At 40.5% G+C, this 11,828-nt stretch overlaps 1 protein-coding gene across 1 annotated transcript; it reads right to left on the bottom strand.

Annotated features, from left to right (window-relative positions):
* Nucleotides 1-280: 280 nt before the first annotated feature.
* TIGD4 (tigger transposable element derived 4) lies at nucleotides 281-1,819 on the bottom strand (the record flags this gene model as incomplete). Its single annotated transcript, XM_079696513.1, has 1 exon — nucleotides 281-1,819. The coding sequence occupies one exon, from the start codon at nucleotides 1,817-1,819 to the stop codon at nucleotides 281-283; it is 1,539 nt and encodes a 512-aa protein (XP_079552639.1).
* Between the last annotated feature and the right edge of the window lie 10,009 nt (nucleotides 1,820-11,828).

The raw sequence follows: 11,828 nt of genomic DNA, 5'->3' as shown, positions 1-11,828 counted from the left end.
TTTGACATATATGCTGTATGTTTCAAGTACAAGGCCTCTGAAATTCATTTTCTGCTCCCCAAAACCTTACTAAATTGAAATTCATATTATTCATTTACTTACTCATTATTTAATCTACCTAGGGAACTTTGCTCTTCAGACTAAAGACATTTGCAATTAAACCAAAGATTACTAGTTTTTCATTTTTTAGGTTTAAGTAGTAGTATTTTCCCTTTACATACCTTAAATAGTAAAATGTATTACAAAAAGCTATTATCTTCAGATGTTGTACAATAAATAATTACTTAGATGATAAAGAGTTAATAAAAATTTCAAGGTCTGCTAAAGAATTATGAAGCTCATCATTCATATCTTGACTTCTAAGAAAACTTTTCAGAGTATCTAAAGCGGTTATTGCCACATTTTTTGATGGTAAAGGGAGTTCGGTTCCCAGAGATCCACCATCATCCTCTTCGTCAGAAGTATAAAATCCAGTTTCATCTGATTTACTTTCTTTGGTCCATAGAGCATCACCACTTGGTGCTGCTTCACATGTCTCTAAATCATCGTCCAGGGCAGCATACTCTTCTATGGATAAGCCTTCAGGAAATTCCACTCCTGCCGCCTGGGCATGGACAACCAAATCAAGACCAGTGTCCGTCTCTGCATTTGTCTTGTCACTTTCTCCCTTTTGAGATTTGAATCCTGCCTCTTCATAGCTCTTAACAATAGTCTCTGGGGTGACAGCCCTCCAACAGAGATGCAATGTATCAACTGCATCTAGCAGGGAAAACATAAATTCTTTGCTGCCTTCAACAGAGCTTAAAAATTTCTTAATGAGACAATGTCGATATTTGATTTTAAGGCTTTTAATAACACCTTGTTTCATGGCTATAAGTTTGGAAGATAAGCATGATGGAAAGAATGCTAACTCAATGGATTTTAGGTTTTTTACCTCTGGATGTGCAGGAAACGATTCAACAAAAATCACCACTCTTCTTTGCTGGGCTTGAAATTTCTCATCAAGCTTCCGCATCCATTGTTCAAATACAACTGAGGTCATCCGTGCCATTTTGTTAGCTTCATAATACACAGGCAATGATTTTATGCCTTTGAAACAATGTGGATTTCTGTTCTTTCCAATGATAAGCAAAGGAAGTTTCTCTGAGCCGTCCATGTTTGTCCCAACCACCAGAGTTATTCTGTCTTTGCATAACTTGCCAATTGAGCATGTTTCTCCTTTAAATGCAAATGTATTTGTAGGCAACATTCGATAAAGCAGCCCAGTCTCTTTTACATTAAAAACATTTTTAGGATGATAATCATTTAAATAATAAGGAAGTATGTTTTGGTGCCAGACATCTGAAGGGTCTACTGATACACCTGTAGCTTCTACAGGTTGAGCTCTGAATACTAAACCATACCTGGATTTAAAGCGATCCAGCCAACCATTGCTGCACTTAAAATCATTATGTCCCAGTTTCTGGGCAAAATCATTAGCTTTTAGACGCAACATTGGACCATTAACTGGTACATTCAGACACTGGGCGATTCGATACCACCTCATTAGTGCCTCTTCCAGATCTGTGTAAAAAGCAGTTCTCAGTCTTTTTCTCTTTGGATCAAATCTCAGAGATTCAAAGGCTTCTAGAACCTTGTCTTTATTCTTCATAATAGAAGACAATGAATTTTTCTTTATTCCATATTCAGCTGCAATCTCTGCTTTTTTCTTACCACTTTCTACTGCATTTATGATGTCGATCTTTTCTTCAATGGATAGACTTTTCTTTTTCTTCACAGTTACGGGCAGAGTTGAGGCATCCACAGGAGCCTCTGCCATCTCACCCTGTGCTTATGTAGAGATGTCTTCTCTTTCTGGGTCTGTTTCTTGATGAAAATTTATTTTCCAGTATGATACAAGTTGCTGCTTTGTATCCACTTCATATATTAAAAGTCGGTAAGTGTCTAATAGTCGTATTCCTCAGAAAATGGATGAGTAAATAATTTCTTCAAAGGATCTGAATAAGAAAAATGTTATCTGCAGCTAGAATACTTTAGAAAAGAAATTTCCTCCCCAGGACCTTGTGTAGCTCAGTTTATAGTTTATTCGGAGTTCCAGAAGTCAAGCTAAAATAGAAATCTCATTATGTCAAACCTGTCCAGTCCTGCTGATGTATTTTTGGAACTTCAATCCTTTAAGATGATCCATTTTATCCATGCGTGCATTCAACCTCCACTTAATTCTCCACAGAAGGCCTCAGAGATAAGAAGAAAAGCATCCAGTAATTTCATGCAAAATGTTACCCATTAATTTCCGTCTCTTTAGGATGGAGAAGAATATGGTAGAACCTTTCTAGGACTTGACGATATCCTCTATCTCTTGAAATATTAAAAAAACAAAACAAAAAAAACACACAACAATTTTAACAATGATATGTCAACTGAATATCAAAAAATATTTATACTAATTAGTTATGCTTTTAATAATAATGAAAAGAATAGGAACATATTTCTAAAAATACAATAACTAAAGTTTCCAGGAGAAATGCTTACCTCCTAAATGGTGTCTCTGTGAAAAGCTCTCTAGCTCTGCTCTGAGCCTTTGAATTCTCACTTGCCTTTGAATGCTTTGTAATATATACTTCTGAAATAAATCAGACAAATTTAATCTGTTTTGAAAATGTGAGCTTACCAAAATTAAAGAACTAAAAATGATGCTGGATAGATCTTTGGTGGCTATTTTTTCCATGAAGTCACAAACTGCCCCCTCTGACTTCTCTAAAAGAAAAACACAGTCAGACAGTGGTCACAAGGTCCAACTTTTAATAGCACATGGGAGACAGTGTCTCTTTTATAGGAGTCTGGTACAAAATGCTTCACTAAAAATCAAACCAAGGGATTCCATTACAAATTTTAAAAATCAAAATCTTATTCTATCTAAATGCTTAAAAATCTAGTAACTTTTTATCAATTTGACACATTAGCTGGATGCATAAAGGCCAAAAATACTTGATACAATGCATAGGAATAAACAAATTACTGAGAAGATAGAATGCAGAAAAAGACCTAGACGAAGAGTTAGAAGGAGAGTGACCATGGTCTTAACCTCTCAGGACTTCCACTTTTTTATCTGTAAAATAAAGGGCTTACCATAGTGTAAGGAGATGGACTTTGGTGCCAGACACACCCGAATTGACAAGTGACTCTGCCATTTAGTACTGAATGTGATCCTGGGTAGTTTATTTAACCATCTGAAGCCTTGGCCCCCTTATTTGTAAAATAAGGGTAACTACAGCAAGTACCTCGTGGGGTAATTGAACATTCAGTGAGATGGTGTAAAGCACTTAGCACAGTATTTTGCACCTTACAGAGTGTTCAATAAATGTTTGATGATATCATCATCATTGTCTTCTCTCTAATGTTCCTTTCATCTGTGTCAATCTATAAAATTCAGAGATTTAATGAAATTGTACTTCAAATAGAAGCAAGAATCCCACGTAAAACATATACTGAAAGCAGAGCTCTTCTTAAGCCAAATAGTACTGTGAGAACAGTCACAGGGCCCCAGGTGGGCTCACCTCTACCTTCCCAGGTAGCATCTCCCCTACCGGAAACCACAGTCTTTGGGCCTCCTGCAGGCCAAGGAAACAAGCTAATTTGATGAACCCGTGTTACTTCCCTGTGAGAGTGTGGGCACTCCATTCCTCTAATTTTTCTCTGTCCTACGAGGTTTCAAGATGACACATGCATTTTTTTTTTTGCACAAAACTTTGTTAAAATTCCTCTGCCTTTGTCATCAAAATCAAAGAAGTAATTTTTATTATAGGAAATACAACCAGTAAAGGAGTTTTCGTTGTTGCTGTTATTGCAAAAAAAAGGTCTTAAAAATAATTATGAGAGCCTAGAGTGTTAGTTTCTAAACTGCTTTACTTCCTGTATTCCAAACAACACGGGAGGGAGGTAAAAGTGGATTTCAAAGCTCATACAGTTATAATGTGGTTGAATGCAGTCCAGAATCCAGGCTTTCTAATGTCAAGTCTACATTCTTTTCACTATATTACAGTGTCCTTGAATTACATGGTGTGGCTCCTCTAACAGGGGCACATTCTATGCCCCCAGCACCAAGCCAACTCAGCATTTCCAATGCCTATCCAAACCTACCCCCCACCCCAAAAGGCAATATCAGGCCTCCATAGGAGAATAGCCATTATGAATTCTGTGGACACAAATAGCAACCACATTCCATATCCAACTGTTAGGGTGGGGGGTATTTACCTTAGAAAGGTATTTACCTTTCTAAGTAAATAAGATTTGACCATTCAACTAAAAAAAAAAATCTTACTCATATATGGGACCTCCCTGTATATTTTTATGCAGTTTCCTATAAATCTACCATTATTTCAAAATAAAAAATTAAAAATATCTTGCTCTCATTAGGAAGATACCAATCTTCAGAAATTTAGGTAGCAAGAACCAATTTCTTAAGAAAAATTAAGGAAAACTACTCTCCAAAAGAAAGAGGGAATCTCTTTCTTCTTTCTGTTCTTTCCTTTCTTCCTCCTTTCTTCTTTCCTTCCTTTTTCCCTCTGCCTTATTTCATTTGTCAGAAATAAACCCTATCATCTCAAATAACAAGGATTACAGAAAAGTGACTTGAATTTTCTCCCTTACCCCATCCCAAATAAAGCAATGTAGTATACACAATCAGAGATTACTGATTATCTTGATCAAATTGAAAATAGTGATATGTTTATTTAGGAAGATAGTTTTTTTCTGAAGTTAACAGTATATATTTCCCTCTTGAACAGTAGTCAAATCTACAATTTTCCATGGTAAGATGCAATATATATTTATTCCTGAAACAACCACACTTCTAATGACAAACCAGACATGCTAAACTTTTTCCCTAGCGAAGAATAAGGCACCAATACTGCCTAATCAATGAAGGTGACATTTTCCATTCTCCCACAGTACAATGGCTGGGATATTATTTTGCAGGGAGAGATGGCAGCAGCTAATATTTCTTAGACTATTCATTCTCTCAATTAATTAATCATTCTCTCAATTAATCATTCTACCCCTTGAAAATATGACAAGAGAAATGCTGTACTACATGTTAGGAACAACCTTCTCTATGTCAACAGTAAAGCTAACTAACGACTAAGAACGGGCAATTCACTAAAAAAGACTTACCAACTGAATTCCAAATAAAGAAAACAATGGTCAGTAATAAGAGAAATGTAAATCTTCCTTCAAAACAGGAGATACCTTTTTGTTTTTGCTTTTATTTCCCAGAACAGCAGTATCTAGTGTTTGCCAGGATGCAGTAACATAGGTTGCTAGGAACCTATGTTAAATAAATCGGTACAAAGCTTATGGAGGGCAAATTAGCAATACAGTACAAAAACCTTAAAAAGGGGGCTTCCCTGGGGGCGCAGTGATTAAGAATCTGCCTGCCAACGCAGGGGACACGGGTTCGAGCCCTGGTCTGGGAAGATCCCACATTCTGCAGAGCAACTAAGCCCGTGTGCCACAACTACTGAGCCTGTGCTCTAGAATTTGTGAGCCACAACTACTGAAGTCTGCGCACCTAGAGCCCGTGTTCCACAACAAGAGAAGCCACCACAATGAGAAGCTCCTACACTGCAACGAAGAGTGGCCCCTGCTCGCCACAACTAGAGAAAGCCCACGCACAGCAACGAAGACCCAATGCAGCCAAAAATAAATAAATTAAAATAAATAAATAAATAAAAAACAACCTTAAAAATGTGCATAAGTTTTATCCAGCAAGTCCGTACCGAGGATTTTATCCCCTCCCCCCAAAATTGTAGATGTAAAAATAATCTAGCTTACAAATATATTTATTTTCTATTGCTGTGTAACAAATTAACACACATTTAATGGCTTAAAACAACACCCATTTATTATCTTACAGTCTGTAGCCAGAAGTCCAGGTGGGCTTAACTAAGTCCGCTGCTTCGGGTCTTACAGGGCAGAAATCAAGACGTCAGTCAGACTGGGCTCTTATTTAGAGGCTGGAGGAGAAACTGTTTCCAAGTTCATTCAGGTTATTTGCAGAATTCAGCTTCTGTGGTTGTAGGGCTGAGGTCTCTGGGTTTTTTGTTGGCTGTGAGCAGAGACCGTTCTCAGCTCTTGGAAGCCTTCCTCAGGTACTTGCCTGTGGCCCTCTTTATTTCAGCAACAGAGAACCTTCCTCATGTCAAATCTCTTTCATGCTTCAAACCTCTCTAATTTCCTCTGCTGCCACCAGCAGGAGAAAACGCTCTGCTTTTAAAAGTTTCATGTAACCTAATTAAACTTAAAAGCTTTTGGACAGCAAAGGAAAACCATACACAGAAAGAAAAGACAACTTACTGAATGGGAGGAAATATTTGCAAATGATGTGACCAAGAAGGGGTTAATATCCAAAATATATAAACAGCCCATTAACTCAATATCAAAAAACAAACAACCCAATTAGAAATAGGCAGAAGACCTAATTAGACATTTTTCCAAAGAAGATACGCAGATGGCCAACAGGCACATGAAAAGATGCTCAACATCACTAATACTCAGGGAAATGCAAATTAAAACCACAATGAGATACCACATCACACCTGTCAGAATGGCTATCATCAAAAATAATAAAAAATGTTGGCGAGAGTGTGGATAAAAGGGAACCTTTGTACACTGTCGGTGGGAATGTAAATTGATGCAACCAATGTGGAAAAAAGTATTGAGGTTCCTCAGAAAACTAGAAACAGAGCTATCATATGACCCAGCAATTCCAGTGCTGGACATATATCTGAAGAAAACAAAAACATTCATATGAAAAGATACACACACCCCAATGTTGATAGCAGCATTATTTACAATAGCCAGGATATGGAAGCAACCTAAGTGTCCATCAACAGGTGAATGGATAAAGATGTGGTATAAATATACAATGGACTATTACTCAGCCCTAAAAAAGAATGAAATTCTGCCATTTGCAATAATGTGGATGGACCTAGAGGGTATTATGCTTTGTGAAATAAGTCAGACAGAGAAAGACAAATAATCTATGATATCACTTTTATGTGGAATACAAAAAATAAAACAAAGGAATGTATATAACAAATCAGAAACAGACTCACAGATATAGAGAACAAACTAGTGACTACCACTGAGAAGAGGGAAAGGAGGAGGCTCAAGATAGGGGATTAAGAGATACAAACTACTATTTATAAAATAAATAATCAACAAGGATATATTGTACAGCACAGGGAAATGTAGCTATTATTTTGTAATAACTTTAAATGGAGTATAATCTACAGAAATATTGAATCACTATGTTGTACATATGAAACTAATATAATATTGTAAATCAACTATACTTCAATAAAATAAAATAAAATAAAATATAAGGCTCACGTAGCCAGTTTAGGACCACCCAGATTATCTTCCTTTTGAGTAACTCAAAGTCAACTGATGAGTAACCTAAATTACATCTGCAAAATTCCTTTTGTATGTAATATAATATAATCATAGGAATGATATACTATCATGTTCACAGAGGAGGGAATTATACAAGGTGAACATCTTTGGAATCATCTAAGAATTCAACCACACAAGACTGTTCCTCATATTGTTGTTTTATAATCATAGACAAAACTAAAAATAATCCAAATGTGTAACAAAAAGGATTAGATAAATAAATTAAGGAATATCTATATGCTAAAATACTATTGAGTCACTGAAGGAGACTATTTAATGATATGATGGAAATTCCATACTATATTAAGTGGAAAAAGCAAAATACAAAACTGTACGCCAACAAATACAACATACACTGAAAGTTACATGAGGGCAAAGGCTCATGGCTATTCCTACAGTGCTTAGTGCCCAGGAAACAGTAGGTTCTTAAGAACGATCTGTTAAATAAATGAAGAAAAAAATACTCACAGAAAAAAAAGATCCTGACCAAAATGTTGAATGTTAACTCCAGAAAATGGAATTATGAACACGTTTTTGTTCTCTTAGTTAAAACAATTTCTACTCTGATGTTCTACTCATTCTACTATTCAAGGGCTTGTTTAAATGTTCCATTAATCAGTACCCTCTAATCAAGGGTTTATTTCCAGAGAATGACACTGTGCAATCAGTAACTGAATATCTCTTCATGAAAAGGAAGCTGTCAATAAACAGTGATAAAATTACTGGGACACTACCAGAATTCCCCTAGAAAAGAAAAATAGCACCTTCTTCTTCTAAGGAAATATTGATCAGCAGAATACAGTATTCAACATCTAAAGCAAAGAGAAAAGGTTGCATGCACATTTAATTCACTCAGAAAGGAAAAATAACAATATCCTTTAACCTGTTGCCTCCTTTCCTTCCCGGTCAATAAATAAAAGATAGGCTGCCACAGTTCCCCACAAGCCAAGTGAATAAATGGTACCTGATTTTTCTAAAGCTAAATAATAGCCAATAGTAGTGCAAAGGTAAATGAGTAGATAAGCCCCATGTCATAAGCATATGTGACAGGCAGCTATCCCCTTTTTGTCTTACTTCTCCAAACACAATGGCAGTTAAAAGAAAAGTAGTAATTTTCTGTTCTTCCTAAGGAGAATGGGCAGGCAGAATTCCCCAAGCTGTAGGGAGAGGCGGAGATAGAGAGATAGATAGATAGATAGATAGAGAGAGAGAGAGAGAGAGAGACGAAAAAAAGTCTCCATCTAAGCAAGGTTAGGTTTAAAATAGTCTTTGAGTTAGTATGAAAAATTTTCCCCAAACCCAAGAATAACAACTACTACTTCCTTTTTCCCAAAGAAAGTGCATAGACTTTCACTGTTTTCCATCTACTACTAAGTTCCATTCTGTTCCTATATAATAAGAGCAGTAATTATCCTAGATTAGAATCCTTTTCTTATAATTGAGAAGACTAACAGGATGGCTTTGAACAGGAAAATCCACAGTAAACTGTAGAACTTAAGTTAAATGAATCGGCATATGTATTCACCCATTTAAGATAAGGGCCCTTTAACCACAGATTTATGTTTTGGGATTTCATTACGGTTTTTGTCAGAGAAGGTGTCCTGGAGATTTCAGACAATAAATAGTTATTTACTTTTGAAATACTTGTGGTGTCACGGGTATCTACTCTTCACAGATATGGGAAAGATGATCTGTACAGGGATGTACAGTTCACTACGCTGAAACTCCCTACAAATTTGGAGAAGCAGAGTTCTGCCATCGGGCACTTAGTCATTAAAAATGTCTTGTCAACTAATGTGACAAGGCAGGTGAGAATTATGGTCTAAAGAGGGGTAGGTCCCACGGAGTGCACTGTTGCCTTTGGCATTCTTGCAAGTGAAATGGTGGTGAAAATGAGCACCCAAGGCTGTCAAAGTAAAAGCGGAGTCCGGAACCTTGAAGGGAGATGCGCTCGGCTGGATCACCGGTATGTACTGTATGTAACTGAGCTTCAGGTTTGTCTAGCACCACTGCAGAGCCATACGGTGCTGGGCACAGGGAGAATATCCGAAGTACAGACTGGGGCCTCCACTTAGGAAACTACAAAGGGATCTGAGAGAAGGACTGTTCGTCGGCTTCTGTAGACAGGGCAGTGATCTACTTAAGTAACGGGGCGAGCAAAGAAAGCAGAAATCAGTCCTCTGGATAAACAGGAGCAGGAAAGAACAGTATCATGGATCCGCTGTCTGCGAGCGAGCAGAGCAGAAGGTGATCACAAAGATAGAGCAAATCATAAGAACTCAGGGATGCCGCGCGAGGGGGTCTGGTCTTCCTGAAGCGGGTGGGCGTGAGTGACGTGGCCAGAGGGTGGCTTCCCTGGCACTGGGGAAGGAGAGTGAGGCGCCCGCATCCCGTCTGCTCCCTAAACCCCGCATTCCCTCCACCCTCCTACCTCCCACGGGGCTGGAATAACCTTCTACGTGCTCTCTGGCAGCTGAGAAAGAAGCTTGGCTCTCCTGTGATTGCGAGGCGGTGAGCTACGTCCACCTCCACCCTCCCGCCACCGGCTCACCGTCTGTTGGGGGGACGCCTAATACGTGAGGCTGGGGTGTGTGGGTGAGAAAAGGATGCCGAGGGCTCCTGGACCTCCGACCACTCAAGACCAGGCCGGCGCGCCCTTCGGCAAGCTCCCAGCTCTGGCAGGTGCATCTGGACCCGTGCTCACACACCCCCAACAGTGATCTAGCCGCAGCCAAAAAATTACCCGGGCAAAGGCGCCGGCTGAGTCCCGGATGTGGTTGCTAGGGGCCGCAGCGGGAGGGGCGGGGCCCGCCTCCTGGAGCGGGGCGGAGGGGGCCTCGGGGGAAGCGCGCTGGCACCATCGAGACGTGGCTGGGCCGGCCAGACTGAGGGAGAGAGAGGCCGTCCAGGGCTACGGACAACGCTACTTCCGGTCCCCTCACTTCCGGCTCCGCTGCTCGCGGTGTTGGAGCTGTAGGCCTGGTGGAGGTGCCGCCGGTCTGAGTGTCCTCGGCGGTTGGTCAGTGTGAGGCTGTGACAGCTGCTGTTGCTCCCCGCCCCCGAGGAGCCGAGGTGCGTGGGAGAAGGGGAGGAAGGAAAAGGCCCGGGTCGCGTTTCCGCTCACTTCTTGCCAGGGCTGAGGCGACTCCGGAGAGCAGAGGCAGGGATAATCCTCGACGTGAGAGCTGCCGGCTTCCCTGCAGACAGGTGAGGGCGGAGCTGGCCGGCTGGGAAAGAGGCGGGGGAATGCTTCTCGGAGATGGTTGGCGGGGCTGGACACGTTGCCTCTGGGGCTCGCAGTTCCGGACTTCCACGGGGCACTTATGTCCTTAGTCTGTGTGTGCCGTCTCTCTCTGCCCAGGCATTCGGCGTTGGGTTTCTGCTCCTTCGTTCCTCCTGTCCCCCTGAGTGTGCCCCCGAAACAGCCGGGTGAAGAGGTAGGACTGGCCCTCCCAGGGCGGCACCCTCCCGGTTTTGCTTGTATTTAGTGGGGAAAGGGGTTGCAGGATCCAGGAATTTCTCGACTGAGTCTCGCAGCGGGCCACCTTCAGGTTTGGTGTCCAGCCTTTATCGCTCTCCTCCTTTCCCTGCATCCCCTCTTTCTCCTCTCCCGCAGTGAGAGGAAGGGAGCTAGCGATAGTCCCTGCGAGAGGTTCCTCGGGCAGTGGTGCAGGGAGGAGCCTTGCCTGTGAAATGTCCCAAGCCTGACTGCTTGCGAGGACGTCCAAGGAATGCTGGAGTTTGGGAAGGAAGTTGTGCCGTCGTCTCGTCCGTTCCTCTTTGCCAAGTTACTACTGTTTACGTGTCTAGGAAAAAGGAAAGAGGTTTTTGTTTTGTTTTAAGAACAGTTTCTAGACGCTTTTCCCTTTTACTTTATTTTATTATTACTTCCTTTGTTTTATTCTCATCTCCCTCTTGAGCCCTTTGATCTCAAAAGGTTTGTAGTTAACACTTCCTGCAGATCCTTTAGCCACCCCGTTTGAGGATTGCTGACCCCCTCCCTTCCTTTTTTCTCCTAGATTAAAGCATATAATTTCTCTCAGTCGATTCTTAAGGAAAAAATGATTTGCAGGACTTTGGTTAAACTTGTGCTTTCACCTGCAAGTGTGGCAGGTGTGTGTTCACATTTGCCATTTAATTAACTTCACTGGCGTGGGAATGTGCACCAAAATTGGGTACCTTAAATCGTTCCTTGTTAACGCTGCAGGAATTGGCCATTTTATTGCTGCTGTCTCAGAGTGAATGCAAGAGACTACACGTCAGTACTGTTTTAATTCCACTTTTCTTTTGTTAGTCCTGTGTTTTTTTTGTTTTCCCTACTCAACATGACCAACACCCTCTCCCAGCCACCACGTCTAACACTCATTAGCTGA

Source organism: Hyperoodon ampullatus, assembly GCF_949752795.1.
Source record: "Hyperoodon ampullatus genome assembly, chromosome: 1".
NCBI lineage: Eukaryota > Metazoa > Chordata > Mammalia > Artiodactyla > Ziphiidae > Hyperoodon > Hyperoodon ampullatus.
This window is presented reverse-complemented; position numbering and strand designations above follow the sequence as displayed.